This window comes from Venturia canescens, chromosome 1 (assembly GCF_019457755.1).
Source record: "Venturia canescens isolate UGA chromosome 1, ASM1945775v1, whole genome shotgun sequence".
Classification (NCBI taxonomy): Eukaryota; Metazoa; Arthropoda; class Insecta; order Hymenoptera; family Ichneumonidae; genus Venturia; species Venturia canescens.
Window position 1 is genome coordinate 35,060,779 of NC_057421.1, and position 21,989 is coordinate 35,082,767.

Genomic DNA, 21,989 nt, shown 5'->3' on the forward strand with positions numbered 1-21,989 from the left:
TTGCGAAAAAGAACAGAGTTGGAATTACTCAAGCGGTACATGCGGGACCGGCGAAAAATATTGCGCTCGAAACTTCATGAAATTGGGGCTCTTTCATAACGAACTTAAAGGCCAAATGGAAATGTTAATTCGGGATTATTCAAATGCGGATTAATTATAATCACATTCCAAGTCACATTTAAATGTCATTTATCAACATTTTTTTATAAGATATGTCAAGCGCGGACGGTATTAACAAACGCTCCGAGCGTTCGAGTCAGAAATATCGAAAAATATTGCGCAAAATGAGATAATATGTTGACGATGTGCCAACGAGGCGAGCCCTTTTTTGCACATCGCACAGGGCCATGGCGATGCGCGAATGTAAATATGCGCAATTTTCATGAAAACCGAGTCGACGAGGCTACGAAAGAGCTCTATCGATTCAAAGTACGATCTCCCCCTCCCCCCTCGCTCTTTCTCGCTCATCCAACGAAACTGGTGTATTCGGTGGTGGCGGCGGTGAGTGTCCAGGGGATTTAAAAAATTCATTAACAGAGGAAAAATGAGAAATAGATGAAGAGAAAAAAGGAAAGAAATCCTTTTGGACGAATGGTCGATTGGGAAGTTGCTTGTGTAAAAATCAACCTCGTTTAACGAACTCGAGCATATACGAGGCTCTCGTGGGATCTAAAGACGCGAGGAATATTCAATTGGCGAATATAATCCACCGGTGGCTTCTCTCCTGTTGAAGGTTCTTGAAGAATCCAACGCGTTCGCTGTCGCGTCAAACTAATCATATCGCAAGCTCGAGAGGGAAATCGTGGTTATCGGAGGTTGGTAAGAAGGGGTGCAAAGGGAAGCGGGGCCCTGCTGATAACTCGGAGACTGTTAAACGCGTGTGCGTGTGTGTGTGTGCATTGCGCTCGAGTGATAAATAAATTGGGTCGCTCGCGCGAAACCAACGAGGAGGCCAACCTCGTTTTGCCCGAGAGACGCGTAGACGCCCGCGCGATTTCTCGCCCATTCGCTCTCGTCGCTTCAGACGTTCGCACATGTACATACGCGCGAACGCAAGCGTGTGGAGGCGCATGGAAACCAGCGTTTCTTGAAGGAATCAAAGCCCGGCTTTCTCGGAAGATTCGAAGAATATTCACTCGGTGAAAACGACGAGTTGATCGGACCCAATGAAAACTTTGCTGCAAATTTCGCTCGCTTTTGTAAGCTCGACAAATGAAGCTCCGTTACAGCGACTTCAACTTCGACATCGCACGGACCAGCATCGGAGAAACCAACGCAATCGCGGAGAGCAAACGAAATCGCCTTCCCTTTCCATACCTCACTCGGAGCATCCCACGCCAAATCGTTGACTGCGCGAACTTTGCATGTTTTCTCCTGACTTTTTTCTCCTCATGACCCGTACATATCGCCGGCTGAATTCAGATTGGAGCAAAACGCTCAAAACTGCACCGAGACTGCACCGAAGTTTCGTTGCATAGTAGACGAACCAACGAAGCTTTCGTGCAGCTGAACAAAATTTATGCCAATGGACAATGAATTTTCGGGATTTAGTTGAATTACTTTTGAACATTCTGTCATTCAACAAAATGTAATTGAATCTACCAAATTTTTATCCACAAAAAAATGCCTCTGGTCGATCAACATTTCTTGCTCAATCCAGGGTTTCGGACGACGCTGAAGTTTCCAACGTTGGAGTCCAACGAAATGAACGAAAAAAACGTTTGTAATTCACCAATTTTTTATTTCACGAATCGTTGGTGCACCTTGAAAAACTACGAATCGCAAATTTGGCAGGGAACAAAATAGGAGAATTACTGGAATTATTGGAGAGTTTTTTTCGATCATTTCGTTGGACTCCAACGTTGGAAACTTCAGCGTCATGGTTTCGGTACGAAACGAATTTTCGACTTAACTTATCTAATTATAAATCTGACTCGGTGAGATTTCCGGATGCATGGATATAACAACTCGAAGTGAAAATCCGATAGCTTAACTGTATATTGAGGAGACAAAGTCAGATAGGAATCTGATGGGATGTAACTTCAAGTGATCTTCCTCTCTCTCTCTAATTATTTTTCGCTGGGTGAGTCACTTTGTGAGATTGCGCAGAAAAGATGAGTGCATAAGCGATATTTTTTATCTGGAAGTTGATTGGCTAATTACTTGGAAGAAAACATGAGAGCTCGTTGTATCAGGGAAGGTCAACAATTTTTGAATGTATTAATTCCACTCCAAAGACCGTTGATATAAAAAAAGCAAATCGTGGGTCCCAATTATGAGCCTCTGGGGGTAAATTTAATTATTTGATTGCTCGTGGAACTCTCTCGGTAAAACGATCTGAAGCAATGTGAAGATGGCTATTTTATTTCCTGACTAAAACACCCAAACGTCTCGTCTCAGTCGAGAAGTACGAATTTACGATCTTGCAGAAAATTATAGAGAATTACTAAAATAATAATCTGACATATAATTTGGGTGTCGACGCTCCGAAGTTGAGCAACATCGAAGTCAGCTTTCAAGAAATCTTCAAAGGCTGAAAATAATTGTTGATTCAGTTTTGCCATTTCTGTTCGTAGTTAAAAAATAAAGTTGGAAAAACAATGGTGAATTAGAACACCATTTTCCATGCAAATCAAATATTATCAGACGACAGTATAAAGTATGTTTGAAGTGACAATTTTAGTGGTCGCACCTCGTATTCTCGCTCTCAATACCGAAAAATGTCAGAGATGATCTTTGCACTTGTATTTTCAAGGTCTAAACAATAGAAATAATGCTAAAGTTTGGAACGTTGGGGTCCAACGAAGTGAACGGAAAAAAACAAATTTTCAATGATCCAAATGTGTTTCCTCAACTAATTTGCGATTTGTAATTTTTAAAGCTACGTGAGATGAAAAATTCAAACTACAATTTTTCATTCGCTCAATATTTCGTTGGACTCCAACGTTGCAAACTTCATCATCATCGATAAAATAATTTTTCGATTGTCATTTCAGTCTTCATTTTTGTTCACAATACTTTATGCAATCGTCATCGACACAGAATATAATTTTGTTGGAACAACATTTCGTTGAATTATCATCTGAAAAAGCAATCCGATGTCAAGCCCATTACAAAAGAAACTCGAAAAATACGTTTCTCGAGTGCGTCAGTACAATTGGTGCGTTTAAGGTAGGAGTCGCGCGACAATCGATATTAGACGAACTGGTGATTTTTAAATTATATAATTTTTACGTAATAAACTTCCATATGGCTAAAGGATTTAATAGGTTACCGAAGATTATATCAAGAAATTTACGATAAAAAATAACACGGCATCTTATGAGAAACCCATCCCGCCAACACCATGATTGCAGAATTCATTTTCTTATCGATTAGATATAGTTTATGTTAAAATTGCTCCTCATAGATTGTATTATAAAGATTCCAATGTGACCATAAAAATATAGGGCCATCGACTCACTCGAAGAGAATTTTTAAAATAATCTCGATGAAAACTCAGAAAATGGCAGGAGATCGACTGCCATGAAGTGGCTCGATGTACTTGGCAACGTTAAGGAATGTATACATTAGGGTGATGCAAAAAAAATCGATATTTTTTTTTCTCGGAGTTCCAACGAAAATCGTTAGTACATCAAAAAAAAGTAATTTTCCCAAAATTTCAGATTTAAAAAAAAAATGTTGTATAGTGCTCAAGCCACTTTTCGATATTTTCCTGGTTTTTTTCTCAAAAATCGCAAAGCAAAAATTTTTTTTTTGCTTTCATAACAGAAAGTGTTAGTACTCCATGGAATTATAAATCTAATAAAATTTGTTCACTCTCAAAAAAAATTAAATGACTACCTCGCATAATTTATTTCTTTTTTTCTGTATATTTCGCTATAAATGATGAGATTAAAAAACGTGTTGCTACAGATAACTATTCTTGTCGTCCTTCCAAAAGAAAGAGTGAATGTACTTTGCAAAAAAATAGTTTTTCAAAATTACATGTTATAACAAATATTTTTGCGTTTTCTCAAACGATTGGTTTCAATTTTCTTGTATTTTTCATACAGATATATATTTTTATTGACGAAAACTTTTTTCTTGCTAGGGCATCGTACAAAAATGACAACATACCAAATAAAGCTGTGTTGTGCCGAATTTAAATTCTCTTTTTCAAAGTCATGTTTTTCACCACAGAAGACGTTATACTTTGGAAATTTTCTAGTTTTCCCATTTGTTATAAAAATTAGTAAAATATTTTGACTGAATTTTAATGGAAAATAAATATAGGCTTATGAATGCGAAATCGCAAAAATGTTTAGTTCCGAACTCTTTGTTTACAATGAATAACTATTTGAGTTTGTAGAGGGAGGCAACTTTGTACAATAGACCTATTTCGATCTTGTTAATTTAATTTTTTTTTTTATCAGTAAAGATTACGAATCCGATATTGGAAGCTTCATGATAAATATTTGCGATTTTGCATCCATTAGTCTCCATTTTTTTTTAACAGAATTCGGTCAAAATATTTTACTAGTTTTTATAACGCACGAAAAATTAGAAAATTCCCAAATTTTAACGTTTTCTGCGGTGAAATATCAGACTTTGAAATAATGAATTTGGCAAAACACAGATTCGTTTGGCACGTTATCATTTTTGTACGATACCCTAGCAAGTTTTCGTGCATAAGAGTGTTTATGTCTATGAAAAATACAGGAAAATTTAAATCAATCACTTGAGAAAATGCAAAAATCATTGTTATAACATGTAATTTTGAATAACTATGTTTTTGCAAAGTACATTCATCACCCTTTCTTTTGGAAGGATGACAAGAATATTTATTTGTAGCGCCACGTTTTTTAATCTCATAATTTATAGCTAAGTATACAGACAAGAAGAAATAAATTATGCCTTTAAATTTTTTTTGAGAGTGAAAAAATTGTATTAGATTTATAATTCCATAGAGCACTAACACTTCTGCTATGAAAGCAAAAAAAAATTTTTGCTTCGCGATTTTTGAGAAAAAAACAGGAAAATATGGAAAAGTGGCTTGAGCACTATCCAAAAAATTTTTTAAAAATCTAAAATTTTGGGAAAATTACTTTTTTTTTGATGTACTAACGATTTTCGTTGGAGCTCCGAGAAAAAAAAATATCGATTTTTTTTTTGTATTACCCTAGTATACATATATGTATACTTTTCGTGATAGCCGGCGAGTTTGGAGGCTTTCGACTGTCAGGTGAGAAGAGAACCGATATATACATATATTGAAAACCCGAGTCAAATAAGCAATCATAAGATATTTCTAATCATAAATTATTAAATACGATCTTGTATAAATTTATACGAATACAGTTTAAATTGCCCTAAGATTTATTCAATACAGAAAACCTTTGTTATAACCTATTTTATTTCGACGATTAATATATAGTCATTTGACCATAGAGTCGCGCGACTCTTCCCTTAATACGACCGCGATCCAGCGCGACTCGGGATTTTTGGAAATGGCGGTAGAATTTGTCGGAGCTATGCGTCTCTCCTCGTAGTACGTTATCCTTAGGCGTTTCTGCCACGCTTCTGTACTATTTGGACATGTTCCAAGAGCTTTCCAGACGCTGTTTTTTTTCTTCCCCCTTCCCATCGTCTACTGCGTACACGTTCTATGTATACCTCCACAGATTTATGTGTATAGCGAACTGCAGTTGCAACAAAAAACTGTTTCCTGCATAATACGACTTCCCAAGCAGCATTTAGAACACTCGGAGAATATATTCCGGTAAGAGACTCGGAGAGTTTAAGCAGCCAATGGACACTGTTTTGCGTAGATTTACTGAATTTTATTCTTCGAACCTCGTTTCTTATTAAGAAAATATAATAACTTTTTTATTAAAAGACGATTCAACTATGATGTTCGAACGAATTATTCACTCTTTGAAACCAGTTCACGAGTTTTTTTGTTACGATCAAATAAAAGGGCCACGGAGAGAAATTTTTGTGTCAGGATAGCGTATTGTCACAAATTTTATTTGTTAATTGCGGTGACGACAAATTTGTTTGCTGCCGTGGCAAAAATTCTGTGTCAAGAGTGATGTGTCGCATGAGCAAATCTCCTTTCTTGCTGATTAAGGCAATCGTTTTCGCTCTAAAATTTTTAATGCAATATTCCTCAAGTAATTAATATTTGCGAATAAAATAGCTTTGTCGTTATAGAAATAAAACAAAAAAAATATTCATTTCTCTTTTACGTGCGCGACAGTTAACCATTTTTCACAAGCATTGGCACACGAGTAGATCATTTCGTTAATTTAAATTACCTAACCGCAGGATTCGAACCAATTCCTACTGCCTCACTGTCTATGAACCCTAACCATTGCACACTCCCAACCGTTTATGGAATATCGACCGTTACTCCGCCTACTTGTGTTCGCGTTTGTATATAACAAAAAAATAAAAAAATAATTTCGTGAACTCATAAAAATGATCCAATGACAGGAAATTGAAAGAAAGAAAAATTTTGATTATTAGAAATTTTATTTACTTTTATTTCTCTAGAAATTATAAATCAATATTTTTAAACAAAAAAAAAACACCAAAAAAATGTAAATTGGCATTGCTTAAATGAAAAAATGTAACGCACTTTTGTCATTCGAAAATATTGTACAAAAACCTGACATTGGACAAAAGCTGGCTCTCGAGCGAATCACAACACACCGAGGTTGTGTTGTGTGTGAGATTTTTCTAGGAATGCACACGAACAATCGAAGGAACAAAGAATGAACCCTTTATGCTAATTTTGTTGACACGCTATCCGCAAAAATGCTCGCTGAGCCAAATTGATATGTTGCAGTAGCAAATACTTTGCTACGTCGGCACAGCACTTGCTACTCCAACAAATCTTTCGTAGGTTTTCATTTTTTGTTTCCGCAGCAAATATCCTCATGCTGCGATAACGAAAATGTTGCTACGGGAACTTATAATTTTGCTACTGCTACTAAAATGCCACTGGCAAAAAATCTTTTGCTGTTATGAGAAATCTCTCCATCGCGCTCATGGATACTAAAATTTCTTCAAACTACCATTCTTCAAAACGATTTATACCTTCCTGGTAATTTGCACCGAATATGCAAATTCAGATAAATTGTTCCGCACAAATTTATTATAGATTCCTCCCGAAGTTGGGAAATGGAAACCACTATTTGGCGAATTACGCTTCGCGAGCTTCTCGCTTCTATTGCGAAAGGAGTCTTACAAGTGGGGGTTTCCTCCCGTGGTAGTGGTACAGTCACTATCATCGAAGCGAACGTGCTCGAGATATTCAAAATATTTATTTTCGCCAAACAATCAGTGATGAAATCTTTCACGAAAGCTTCTCACGAGCATTGCAGGAACGAGCATTACATTCCACTTCATCGAATCAGTGGAAGAAAAAACAAACCAATCGATTGCGAATCAGGGAATAATTTTAATTCGCCAAATTCTAAAGCCAAAAGAAATTCCTCCGCGCATTTTTCAAAGTGGTCAACTCTTTAGCGCACATTCAAATGGAGTCTCGAAAATAAATCTTGTACCCAATAGCTTCGAATGCGATAATGCTGAAGTTTGCAACGTTGGAGTTCAACGAAACGAGGGAAAAAATATTTTTAATTAACCAATTTTTTATTTCAAAAAGTATCAGTGCAGGTTGAAAAACTACGAATTGGAAATTGGACAGAAAACGAAATTGGGGAATTACTGAAATTTTTGGAGAATTTTTTTAGATCATTTCGTTGGACTCCAACGTTGCAAACTTCAGCGTCATCGAATGCGAGTGTAAAGCTCCGCAAAAAAAGCTCTCCCTTCTCCACGAGAACGAGGAAACTTCGACGTTGCAGAGAAGGTAGAAATGATCATGGTGTGGCAGCGTTAATTTCACCTGCCGAGTTCCTTTCTACCGGTATGTCTGTACATGTATAATTTGAGAATTTCCTCGCGAATAAACGTAGGTGGCAACGTATATACACCGTTTCGCCGAATTCCTGGGAAAGTTTATATTCTAACAGCGCTATATGCATGAAGAACCCAACGGCGTTTCGGAGCTGCGGTTTGGAGGAATGGTTTCGAGGCGCGCTGTATGTTTCAGACTTGCGAGTATGGGCTACTCCATCGGATATAATAATGAATAGTTTGTATAAATACGGCACTTTGTATAGACCAGAGATAGATATAATAATCAGTAAAACCACGAAGCGAAACGCGGCAGAGTCCAGCAACGTCGACGAGACAATTAGTTCTTCAGCATCGAGGCCAGCGACCATCCAACCCGAAACTTGGGACAAACCTCAGGATCGAGGCAATTACGAAAAATTAGAGCATTCATGAAATAATTTACGGCGAACATTGAACTTTATCCAATCGCAGTCCACGCGTGTTACTCATCCCCCCTCATCGTGGTTTGTTGCATCGTCCGATTCACTGATACGTCGTATTTCCTGGATTATCGATGAAGCCATATTTCTGATTAACGTTAAATGGAAACGAGGCTGAAGTTTGCAACGTTAGAGTTCAACGAAGTGAACGAAAAAAATATTTGTAATTCACCAATTATTTATTTCACGAATCATTGGTGTAGGTTGAAAAACTACAAATTTCAAATTCGACAGGAAACGATGTTGAAGTTTTACTGGAATTATTTGAGAGCTTTTTTTTAGATCATTTCGTTGGACTCCAACGTTGCAAACCTCAGTGTCATAAATGAAATTTCTTCATCGATTTTCCATCTCGTTGCATGCAGAATGTCAGAAAAAACGTCCTCAAAGTTTGTTTTGTTTCGTTCATAAATGAAGACGACGAAACGAATCTCAAAAAACATTTGGAATTCGACAATTTTTTATTTCACGAAACATCAGTGCAGGTTGAAAAATGAACCTCCTTAGCGGACTCTTTTGCGCGCAATCGGTGAGGTTCATATTTTTCACGACGCGGATATCGATGGAAAAAACGAATTGAGCGAATGAAGAAACTAAAAATAGGAACCAGCCCGATTGTAAATTGAAAAACCCATAAAAAGCTCGTGCAAATGAAAATTGTCAAGCACTCCGAACGGAATCGTTGATTTACATGAAAATGTGTTTAATTTGAAAAAATGTGACACGCACGAATCACCGTCTCGAGCTTTAAGACAGCTGAAGGCTCTTATACCATTATGGAAACAACGAGGCTTAACGAGTTCCACAAGTGACGTAAATCTCAAGCAATGTGTGTGTGTGTGTGTGTGTGTATGTGTAAAATGGTTTCGAGTTTCGTGCATCGAGCATGAGTACGAGTATGTAATCGTGCTGATGAATAAGACCCTCTTTTAGTTGAAGAATTACATTCTTACTGAAAACTATTAATGACAATAGATTGGAGTCACAATATAAATAGCCCCTTAATTGACTCATAAAAATGAATCATCAACCTTGAATATCCATCAAAGAACGTCACTTGCGTCTCATAATTTCACCCTCGCCAGTCAAGAGACACCCAGAAAACGGTACTCGAGTTTCCGTCGCCCGGGTACAATGAGACGCAATAAATTTTATCTCGTCGACTGTGGCAAACCTTTCTTTCAGTTCCCGTGCAAGCAAATTATTTACGAGCTTCAAAAATCATTTCATTCCGAGCCATTTACGGATTGAATCTCGTTAAAAAACCACGAAACGATCAAAGTCCAGTGAGACGAATGGAATTCTTTTATGACCCGGAGCAATTAATCGGATCAATGAAAAGTGAGTTTCTTGATAAAGAAATAATGATAAAATCAACAGCCACGAGTGTCAGTGACCTCTCCAAGAAAATTCTTCGCTCCCAAACTATATGAGAGCAATACTGACGAACAAATGCTCTTTCACAACAGAAAAATAGCCTGGGAACAGAACAGTTCGTTCGGACGCCCGAGAACCGTTCATCCGCGTGATTTACAAGGCACAAACAGCACACGCGAACCTCCGCGCAGACACACATTTGTAACGGTGGCTTGCGAGAAGAAAAATAAAGACGCGGCTCGCTGAAATTAGAGCTTCCAGCCGAAATTGGTCTTCTTCGATTGTCTTCTCTCCCATCTTAGCGCCCATCGTTTTGTTTTTTCGCCTCATAATTTTGTCCATCGGCACGCTCTCCCGGCGTCGCTCCTATTCTGAACGAGTATTGCAATAAGCAACAGAAAAAATGACGAATTTCGTGTTATTCTGAAAAAATTTGACGATGGTTCCTCACGGGTAGGAACCAGCGAGTTACGTGATTCAGATTCAAAGAACCTTTGGATTAGTAATACTCGGCGGTAACCCCAGGCCAGGGGAGCCAGCAGACGCGTTACACGCCATCTGTCTTACAAAAACTTCTATAAAACGCCCCTATAGCTGCAGAACCGTCGCCCATAAATTGGACGTTTTTTCTCCGGGGCGCTCGTAACGTGTCCTTTCCCACACACTTTTCAAAAGCACAGCGTTAAAGTTTGCGCTTCTCCGAGCCACGGAATTCCATCATTTCATTGAGTTGAGCTCGAAGCAATTTGGGATTTCCATGTATTCAAATTCGTCGCACTTTTTCGAGACGAAAAAAAAATGTGAAAAACAAAGTAGCAACAACAGTTTATTACACTGAAATTGGCAACGTTGGAGTCCAACGAAACGATGTAAAAAAAACTCTCCAATAATTCTCCAATTCTGTTACCTTCCTAATTTGCAAATCACGATGCTGAAGTTTCCAACGTTGGAGCCCAACGAAATGATCTAAAAAACTGTCCAATAATTCCAGCAATTCTCCAATTTATTTCCAGTCGAATTTGTACTTTGTATTTTTTCAATCTACACAATTATGATTTGTGAAATAAAAAAAACTGATGGATAAATCATTTTATTTTCATTCATTTCGTTGGACTCCAACGTTGGAAACTTCAGCGTCGTTTGCAAATCGTAGTTTTTCAATCTACGCACCGATGATTCGTGAAATAAATAATTGGTCAATTACAAATGTTATTTTCGTTAATTTCGTTGGACTCGAACATTGCAAACTCGAGCGTCGTCATCATAATTTATGAATTCCAGTAAGCATGAAAAAACAGCTGCTCGCAACGACGAAATCGACGTTGGAGAAAATTCGGAGCAATTACACTTTCGATCGAGGAGCTAATGAGCCTCGAAGGTCAATGACCTTTCGGGCGGGCGGAAGAACGCGAAACTGCTAACGAATCGGTGGGAACGAAAGAATATTTTTCCCTTTTCCTCCATGGATCTCGAGCAAGCATGCGAGCTTGAGAAACTCCGTGATAATCAAACACGAATTCTTAAGGCAGTTTATTGAATCGTCTTTTGGCCTTGAACTTAGGACGGAGCATGGGTGCGTGCCAGAGAGAAAGTATACTATTTTTCTCAACGCTTCCGATTGCGATCGACCCAAAGTTGTATCGTGTTTGTGAACTCTCCTCGAAATAAAAATCAATCGCACCATCAACCTCTCATTTTCAAGGGCGATGACTGTTCGAGGCTAATGAAATTCATTTTATTCATCGACACCTTCGCGAATGGCCTCGAGATCTTTTCCCTGATAAAATATTCATTGAATGAGAGCAATAAAAATAGTTACAGAAATATTTCGGTGGGATTTTTCGCCATGGTTCACCCACTTGGAAATTGAGGTCTCAGTGAAATTCTAGTGAAAGAAGAGATTGCACGTTTTGGGCGCCGGTGGCTCGTTTCTTCTTCGTTGTGCGCAACTGACAGAGAGTTTTTATAAACGAGATTAAATAAAGGCAGGAGAAATAATTCAAAAAGCTCATCAATGTTTACTCGCGAAAATTGATTGAACAATTTTTCAAATGAGTTTGGAGAACGATAGAACGTGCGATGAGTCTTCGAGTGGTCAAAGTGCCACTAAATTATGATGCTGAAGTTTCCAACGTTGGAGTCCAACGAAATGATCGAAAAAAAATCTCCAATAATTCCAGTAATTCTCCTATTTTATTCCCTGCCAAATTTGCATTTCGTAGTTTTTCAAGCTGCACCAACGATTCGTGAAATAAAAAATTGGTGAATAACAAACGTTTTTTTCGTTCCTTTCGTTGGACTCCAACGTTGGAGACTTCAGCGTCATACTAAATTTCATTTCATTTTGCCCAAAAAAAGTACCAAAATGAACAATTTAAAAATTGGTAAATAAAAGAAATATATGTTTTCCGGTGAATCCGAACGACTTCAATTTCATCAACGATTCGACGTATCTCAAAACAATGATAAACCCGATGAATTTCATTCGCGTCCTTAAATTCGTAGTAATCAAGAAGCCAATGGAGCACGACTATGAAAATCAAATGACGAAAATACCTCGAGATACGTCGTAGCGTAGCCAACTTTATGGATTGATTATGCAGAAAGTGTGCAACGAGGGCAGTCGACAGATATATATTCACTTTATTGCCAGACGAAGAAAAGCGATAAAACTTATGATTCTATCGCGATGAAAACATGAAGAGAATGGGGGGAAAAGCTCTCAAAGTTTTCAAGGATTCGTTACGAATCAAGATGTTTTCATATCCGTGAACTTTATTCAATTATTGCTTTGGATTCATCCAATGGAAACAAAACGAAGAAAAAAAAATTGAACGAGCTCACTATCCAAGATAGGAAACAGATTCCAATTATCCCAGCAGTGCATTCAAGCCCATCGATCATTAGCGAACGAAAAACGTGATTGAGCAACGATTTCATAAAAAAAAAAAAACGAAGCAAGCTCTACTCTAGAAAGAGAAAAGTGAATTAATTTCACCAGCGAATGAAAAAAAATATACTTTGAAGATGAGAAAAACCATTGCTAGATGTTTCATAATTTTCTTGGCGAAGTTCTCGACTCGAAGAATCGAATGTTCTCGCGACAACAAAAAAAAATGTTTCAGAACCGAAGCCCACGGTCACAGATATTTTCGTACCGATTTTTCTTTAATCCGAACAAACTGAGCGCTGAATTCTCGAGCACTACAAACAAAGATTGAATTTTTCGACCGACGTTACCAAATAGAAATTTCGAGAAAATGGGACTTGTGGTGCCCTCGGTCGATAGTTCGAACCTTTGAGAAGACTCATCGTTATTATTTGAAAGGGCCCGTTAGTTTAGTTTTGGTAGTCGATCAAGTCAGACCGTGCGTAGATCCGGGGTCCGATCCTCCACCCCAGCGTGACAAATTTAACTAATACTAGCTGAAAGCGTGATTTCTCAGGTTTATAGAACGAGTCGATTTTTTTTTTTTATTGAAAATTACGATTTGTACATCAATTTTTGTGAAACAAGTCATTTTTCTTGCATTCTTTTCTTCGACATTTTTTTTAATATTAAAAATAACACGAATAGAATAAAATCATTGTGGTCGTTTCTTGAAGGGTTCAATATACATTGCAGTATTTTTATTTTTATTTTTTTTTTTTTCACGGTTTTTCGATTATTTGTCGTCCCCCAAAGTGAGTGTGACTAGAAAGGGTTAAAAGAGAAAAAAAAACGAACGTAAGCTTCGTCGCCTTGCAACGATGCAGATTGTGACGTCGTTACATTGGCTGATCTTCCGTAACATTCGAACAACTCATGTTTTTTCTTTCGTAACGAATAATATAAAACCAAGGAAATAAGAACGAAGAAAAACGAAAGAAAAAAGAAAGAAAACTGATGCGAGTACAAACCGGTTGGTGGATGATTCACGGGAGTAACCAGTTGGGAGAGCCGTCACTGCATCGTGTATATATAACGACACAGGGACGCTCTCTCTGTTCGTAAGCTTCTCGTCATATGTTTCTCACGTGTATAAGTAAGCGCACGATCACGAGAGAGGGGGAGAACCAGGAGGACTGACTTTGCGAGACGTCGTTGTCCTCCTCCCTTCAGACACCTACTCCCACATGTACGAGTCGAAAATTCTACTTGCCCCCTCCCTTTCTGTCACGCATTATGCACATAAGCAACAAATTTCAACGGGGGAATGGACTCGTGGATGGAAAAAAGGTTTAAACGAATATTCGAAAAGTTGATTCGCTGACGACGCGTGTTCGAATATTTCACTGACGTCGGGATATTATACAATTATTCTGAAAAGGACAACGAATGTGTAGTCATAAAAAGAATCACGAGAAGCAAGTGCTATTTGTTTTGTAATAAAAACGTCGAACATATTAGTTGTATCACTTATTTCAGTTAGGTTCGTGTAACGAGCAAAGAATTATTGCGAAACGAGCAAAGATTGGGAGGGATTATGAAAAATAATGAGCACCTGTCATTTCTTAATAGTGCCGTACAAAAAAGATGCTTTTAAAATGAATTTTCTTCGAAGGACCGGGCAAAAAGAATTAATTTGAATTTAATTTGTTTGAGATGAAAGAGAATTTATGTCGTAAATGAATAAAGAAATATTGACTGGAAAAAAAAAGCGTGGACGAGCTTTCAAATGTTACGGAAATTATCCGAGTCGTGACAAAAAGATTTTGATAAAGAGTTGATGAAATTTAATCGTTCTAATCCACGCCACTGCAACGGAAAGCAGTCATCAACCGAGTCGCGACTTTAAATGCATCAAAAAAATTAATCGTGTAAGTGAATAATATAATCGGTCAATATTCACGATTTCCATTTTGACAATAGGATAAAAATGAAAAACTCGACGGCATACGGGTATTGATGTTCGGAGACAAAGACGATGAACGAAACAAAGGATCTTTGAACAAAGGGTTATCGAAGAAAATATGTTTTTTTACGAAAAAAAAAAAGTATTATTCATATAAATAACAATAAACTCACCACTTTCGATATATGGAACGAGCAACAAAAGGAAAAGGACGTATCCACACGTATCACTTGACATCGTAACCATATTCCCGCCCGTTCGCCACCGCGCTGGCCGACAATTATATTTATTTATTCAATATTACCACGAAACACGAAAAAAAAGCACTCGTCACATGAATCACAAACGGTAAACCACCATGAATACGAAAACGATAAAACAATGATACACTGGAAACAAGAGAATGAAAAAGAACGCACTCAACTTCCTTTCGTTACTGTGGTGGGTTTGGGCGCTATGAAATGATTTCTCTATATACACAAGTACATCATATATGCAGACGAATTTATCGCACTTTTTTCCTCCGATAAAAACTCTATCGACTGAATCCCCCCTCCCCCGCCCGCTCCTTTTTTTGCCCAGGGACAGCACTTCTTAACCAGTTTCCCGTTTGGTCCGCCGATTTATGACGAACTCACACACGAACATGAAGAAGACAGAACACAGTACGGAGAGGCCTTCTCCCTGATTGACTCGACGCATACATACACACGCACAGAGGCACGTTCGCGAAAAATAACAACACAACACACTTGTGAACAGGAAGATACGACGCGGATGTAGCGAATGTTGCAAGATTCTTACGACTTGACGATAATTGTTTACACCACTAAAAACCACTGATCCTGATACGTCGGACGTATTTCCGTCGAGATGTAAATACTTTTTCCTTACACTTGTATCACAGCTGACTCAGCTTTGTCGTGCTCCGATCGCTCCGTTTGCTCAGTCTCCTCTAGTCTACGCTAGTTTCCTCTTCTTATTTATTTACCTTAGTGCATGTTACAATAGATATTTACTCGCGTGAATGATTTAGAACAAGAACGCATCGCAGCAACGAACGACAACCGGAGGCAGCCGCCACCATCGCCTGCGCTACAATCCTGCCACTGCCTGAAATCCCGCGAATCCCCCCTTCTGTGTCCTTCGTCGCTTCGATGCTCTATAGCCGCCCGGACGCAACACGCGCACTTACACGTGTATGCGGCTCCACCTAGCGTTGCTTCTTTCAACTACTTATTAAACTCATCTTTACGTTCTTCTCTGCGCTTGTGTATCCCATTATTGTTACAGGCACCGTTTTTCTCTCTCTCTCTTTTTTTCTTTCTATTTCTACCGTACTTTGTCGAAATTTTACTCAAATTCTTCTTTTTTCTTTCCTAAATGAATAACTCGGTAACCACCGAATTCGAACAACCTCACTCCCTTTCGTGACAACTAATCACAACCAAATACAGCTTTTGCAACAACCCCTTTTTAACCTCCCACACATGAACGCCATTGTTAGCTCTTTTAATACATTTTTCCAGCAACCAAAGATATTCAGGCCGTGCGCATGCTCGGGCTCGGGCCCAACAGAATCCAAAACTCTCACTCCGACACGCAGAGACACACTTGCGCTCGTTCGTTCCACTCACACACCACGCCGCAGAGTCGGGCAGTCCCACGTATGTGTTTCTGTCTGTTGGTCGCTTTGAACGAGACCATCAGTGGCGAAGGGGTGATGCTGCGCGAATGCGGCCATTGTTGTGATGCAAGGAGCCGCAACGACGCGATCGGTGCGGACAGAACGCTGCACTATCCTCACAGCCCGCCGCATTTCAAATAACATCCGAACAATGGGCATTTACATGAAAAAAATCCATTCATCAACAATCGTACGGCATTGCCAACGAAAAATAAAGCCGCAGTAAATTTGCCCCTGTAATATTTTCCATATTCGTTATAAATCGTTACCGTTCTGCCTTCGCGAAGTTTACAACGGAGAATATTTCAGAGGGCGCAGCGAATCGTCAACGGGATAATTTGACAACAAACACGGTAGGAGTCGCTCGAAGTCAAGTACGAGAAATAAATAAGAAACGAATCGCCATAGAGAATATGTGGAAATGAACAACGTACTACTAGGTTATTTTGCTGTCAATCGAGTCGCTCGTTTTTAATTGTGTTTTTGTTATTTTGTTTTTCGGCGTCACACGCACACTTCAAATACTGCGGACGTATTCTGTCAACCAGCTAACCACAAAAATTGTTCTGTTTTATATCCATGAGAATGTGAAAAAACCCATGAAAAAACAAAAATTCTCTCCGATGTATCACGCAACTGTAAGGATTGAGAAAATTGTTAAGAAGCTCTTTTCGTCTTGGCGCTGTTGATAGAAGGAATAAGAAGAAATACAAAATGATTCTAACCAATCGAAGCAGAATGAAAATATTTCGTTTCCGATGAAAATCCCTCGCGATGAGAAATCGCTCGTCCGACGAGTCCGATGATTCCGAAAATGCCGATCCAGCAGAGAAAAAATTATGGTGCAGGAGCCGCAAAGTGGATTCGTTAAATTGGAACATCAACCGCGAACTGTTCGTAGCTCACGTGGCCACAGAGCAGAAAACCACAAGTCCTCATCCCGCGAGTGGTCAAAAAAGTGACGCTGTGAAATCAGTTAAATCGAAAGCCTCGAAGGAGCCCAAACCCAGATCAAAATTAAGGGACAGAGCCACTTTGCTCTGCGGGAAATCTAAAACCCCGAAAGATCCCAATTCTTCGAAGCCCCAACCAAAATTGAAGGGCAAAACCACTTCGATCTGTAGAGGACGTCAAACAAATTCCCAAAAAGCTTCCTTCTGGTGTTGTTGCAAACAAAGTGACAAGAGCGCAGACTCTGCGCCCTCAAAGTCGAAGAAAAATAAAAAACGAAAAAAAATTAAGAAAACGAATGAAATTGCAGTCGGAGAAAACGAATCGAGAGGAATACAAGTACAAGAGGAAAAATTCATTGAAAAAAAACACGATGAATTACGCGAAGGGGAAAACGAACGCGTCCAGAAACTTCGTGACGACGAAAAGACTTTGAAATTTCATGATCACAAAGAAATTCATTCCGAAAGAACTCAGGAAACTTCTCCTCCACAACACATCGGGATTCCCGATCAAACGCGTTTCGAAAGGCCCAATAAGGAAATAGTTCGGGAAAAACCTGATCCAAACGTCGAAATTTCGCCGCTGGTAACTGCAGGCACATCCGTAGACAGAACGAAAACCTGCTGCTATCTCTGCGCCCAAAACGCTACGGTCATTCGTGAAGCCCTCGAAACGTTGATTACACCAAAACGTATTGAGCGCAGAACCGACACCAAAAGCACACAAGTGGCGGAAAAGTATCGTGTGAAAACGAAACCAGAACCGATCGAAACTTTCGAGCGTAGCACCGCGTACACGCGATCTGATCTGCCGAACGAACGCAAAAAAAGTCGAATAAAAAAGTGCAAAATATCGAAGTACATCAGAAACGTGTTTACGGGAGAATCGGTCGGTGCGCGCGATGCTACTCCGTCGATAAGAACCAGGCAAACGGTCTGTTGCAGAAATAACTGTCGATTCGCCAATTGAATCAGATATGGTCGTACAACAATAAATTTGTTGGAGATAATCATTCTTTATGTTCATTTTTCGAATCTACGAGCTTCGGTTGAACTTCGAAATGACAAATAAAGCAAAGTATTCGGTGATTTAAAGCAATTCGGCCGTTCTGTGACTAGTCAAATGGGCAACTTCTTTCGAACGTCTCCTTGAACGAATTTCGATTCAAATTCAACCTGAGTAGAATTTTTAATAGATTCGAACGAATAATTTTTAATGAATTTAACGAATGATCCTGAATTTGGATCAAATTCATTTTGGTCAGAATCGAATCCGAATCGACGTTAAAATAACTTTTAATTCAATTGAACTTACGAATATTATGAATTGAATTCGAGTCTGAAGGATTTTACAAATTGAAAATTTATAATTTTAAGAAAAATAACGAATGGAGCTTCGTTCCCTTTTTTAGTATCCATGAAAAACGAGAACCAGAATAATTCCACTTCAAAATTTATCGTAAAAGTATACCCTGAAATTGCGAATCGTTGAAAGTTTCAAAGAGTTTACCTACCGTCGACTGGGAAGGAAATCTTGAAACACCCTTTGGTCACGTATTCCTAGCGGAATAAAAAAATCTTTTGGACTCTTCTTGGATCCTCTTCTCACTATTTTCTGTCACGAATCTTTCCTTTTTTTTTCATTACACTTACCTTCGTATACGAAACCCCGGAAACACAAATCGTTAAATTACAATCTGACAGTTTCGTCGATCTTTTCATTCGTTCCCTCTTGAAGCTTCAAACGCACTTTATAGTCGGTATAAATAACCGGAGTTCGAAAACTACAAATGAGGCTTTATAAACGAATCGAAACTTCATGAGCGTCCAATAATAACCTGATTTTAAAACGAGATTCGTTGATAACTCTTTCCACGTCGCAGTGTCGATCGTTAGTAATTTTTCGTCTCAATCGGTTCCATTACGCTCTGTTTCCAGAAGTCCTCCGGGGTTTCAACTGCTACATGAGCCGTCAGGTTTATTCGGTGTGAATCCTTGGTTTTGATATTCAGTGTTATCAATCACAACGTCCGACAAGTAAACACACTTGAAAGGGTCATGTCTAGTTTCCACGATGTAATCATCGCATTATGTGACTACAATTTTCAATTTTGCAATCCATCACTGCTGTTTTAAAAAAAAAGAACGAAAGCTAAATAACTCGATAGACAAAAAAATTACGAATATTGTAAGAAAGCTTTGTCATTCTGCAACGAAATTTGATGGTAACGATGAAAATTCTCAACGTCAAAAAATTAGTGAAGGCCGGACGTTTCAACAAAATTTGGTTTTTGTTGTCACTAAAACGCAGTTTCGGGACGAAATTATTTGGAATTTCAATCGGAGTCGAAGAGGTATGGAAGCAAAATGAAAAATTTTGGGATCGAATGACGCTGAAGTTTGCAACGTTAGAGTCCAGTGAAATGATCTAAAAAACTTTCCAATAATTCCACTAATTCTCCAATTTTATTTCCTGCCGAATTTGCAATTCGCAGTTTTTCAGTCTACCCCGATGCTTCGGGAAATAAAAAATTGGTGAATTACAAATCTTTTTTTCGTTCATTTCGCTGGACTTGGACGTTGCAAACTTCAGCGTCGTTGGTATCGAAGAAAAACGAATTTTTTTAATCGACATAAAAATATGCATGAGCGAAAATATTTTGACTATAGTGGCTCGTTCGTATTAATTTTTCAAAGCCTACAGAATGCCTCACGAGGCAACGCAGTAGTTTTCGAAATCGCGGTCAGTCACCTTAAATATTGAATCCAGAGAAAACAAGCTACTATCTGACCGGACATGACCCTGCGGAATGAGATAATCCATTTTAGTCTTACCAGTTCATTAGTATCCGCTGGTATTGTCGATCCCTGAATGACAACGCTTTTTCCACTAACGCGTTCTTTCGTCAAAGCACTGTGTAATTTTTTTCGATATTTTGAGCTGGCTGTATCACTGCCATCCAAGAAATGATCGATCAACGTTAGATTGACGATGCATTCGTGGATCAATCGCTTGACGGTGGTAACGTCTTCGATGCTCGGGTGAATTTGGAAAGCTTGACACGACGAGTTCGTGAATACTGAAAAATAATTTTTTCCACTTCCGGCCTTTGGGTTTTTCAGAACTTCCTTCAGATGTTTCATTTTTCGCGTTAAATCGTTGAATTCTGTCATTAAGGAAGATCACGTGTTACTTGTGATTCCAAAAAGCAGCTCAACTTTTTTCCTCTTTTCATGATCGAAGAAACGATTAAAATTTATTCTCCCAATTATTAAAATAAAGTGTAACTCATTTGTTGAGATTGATCAATTTTAAATGCAATGATAGCGGTTAAAATACTTTCGTAGTAAAATCGTCAAGCAAAATGTTACAACAGTCCTTTTCTATTTATATGCGTACGCATATCTATATTTTAAATCAGCTGGCTCTCTCAAATAAGTGTTTTTCTTTTTCCATTCCCAAGTGATTTTCACCGGTAACAAGGCTTTCTCAATACATCATTGATATCTAAAAACATTATATTTTCTTATTATCGTTTTTGGCTTTCTAAAGTTGGGGGAGGATCCTATTTCATGAAATCCAAATGGTCGCACAGGAAGTGTGCCTGCCACAAGAGCCTGTGTATAACCCTTAAAAAGATGTGATTTTCGTTAATTGTTTTCTCGACAACTAGACGGTAGATCCTGCAATAATTCCGGGAATAGATGCACGGTGTTTCACCTCTCAAAGTGGGAATTCTCGATTTCCATTAAAATCGCGTGAACTTCCTTAAAAATAACGATCGTCGTTTTCGACGTAACGTATACGTTGCGTATTGAGATTCGACACGATAACGGTCGATATTCGTGTCGCTTCGCAAACATATTCGTGGATCTCGGATCGACTAACCTTTCGTCAACTCAGTCAAATCAGCTCGACTGTCCAACGTTTGTGATTCCTTCGTCACGCCTTGACGATTCATCCTTATATTTTGTGACAATTTTATAACAGAATGGAGAGCGATTTTAAGAGTGTTGACGATTCATTCGTTCGAAATGTCCAAAGGAGTTTGCGTGTTTTCGGTTCCTTTGAAGACTCTCCATCATTATAGTCTCGAGTTTATCATAAATAATCAGCCATTCAATTTCTTTGGACCTCATAGTATTTAACCAAAATATTAAGTATCCGAATGATTTTCGTGTCAAGGCGGTCTCGCGACCTATCAACGTCGTCGGATGTGTCAGTCGGAGAACGTGCGACTTTCATTTTGTTTCATAATTAAAAAAAAATAATTTCAAGTGTTATGAAACGAGTGTAGACAAACGAGTCCTTTACAGTGAAATATTTGACTCACGAGTTGTGCTCATGATGGAGGATTGTGACGGAAATTCGAGATAAATCATTCGGAATAAGGAAATGTCAGGTGTTGCGCGAATTTATATGCACATTCGTAATCTTACTTCTCACGAAAAATGTGCTCGTGCGATGCAAATGATTTGTGGAAATTTCGCGACGATCCATTTTTTCAAACTTGTTACAACGATGAAAACGTTTCGCACTAGTTCTTTTGTAGCACAATTCGGAGTAAACTATTATTGACATAAACTCCTTTATCATCGGGGCAACAAATAATTTTTCAAACACTGGTTATCGCAACTTTCAAATAAGCAATGCAATAACATTGAATTTTCCACGAAATGCATAAGAACAGTTATATATACACTCCCGTCCAAAAGTTTGGGTTCACTAGTCGAAATTTTTACCCAC

General features: G+C 38.5%; 2 protein-coding genes across 3 annotated transcripts in view; one reads left to right on the top strand and one right to left on the bottom strand.

Annotated features, from left to right (window-relative positions):
* The window catches only part of kuz (zinc-dependent metalloprotease kuz), a 93,039-nt gene extending 77,122 nt beyond the window's left edge, over positions 1-15,917 (bottom strand). For both annotated transcript variants that reach the window (XM_043416361.1, XM_043416287.1), the window contains exon 1: positions 14,776-15,917. In XM_043416361.1, the coding sequence (XP_043272296.1) occupies positions 14,776-14,848 (73 nt within the window). In that variant the 5' untranslated portion in view covers positions 14,849-15,917. The remainder of the gene's footprint in view (positions 1-14,775) is intronic.
* Positions 15,918-16,623: 706 nt separating this feature from the next.
* On the top strand, positions 16,624-18,255 carry LOC122415906 (uncharacterized). The gene is made up of 2 exons (XM_043428494.1): positions 16,624-16,642; positions 16,838-18,255. Exon 2 carries the CDS (start codon positions 17,064-17,066, stop codon positions 18,210-18,212), a length of 1,149 nt encoding a protein of 382 aa, XP_043284429.1. The 5' UTR covers positions 16,624-16,642; positions 16,838-17,063; the 3' UTR covers positions 18,213-18,255.
* The last annotated feature ends 3,734 nt before the right edge of the window (positions 18,256-21,989 follow it).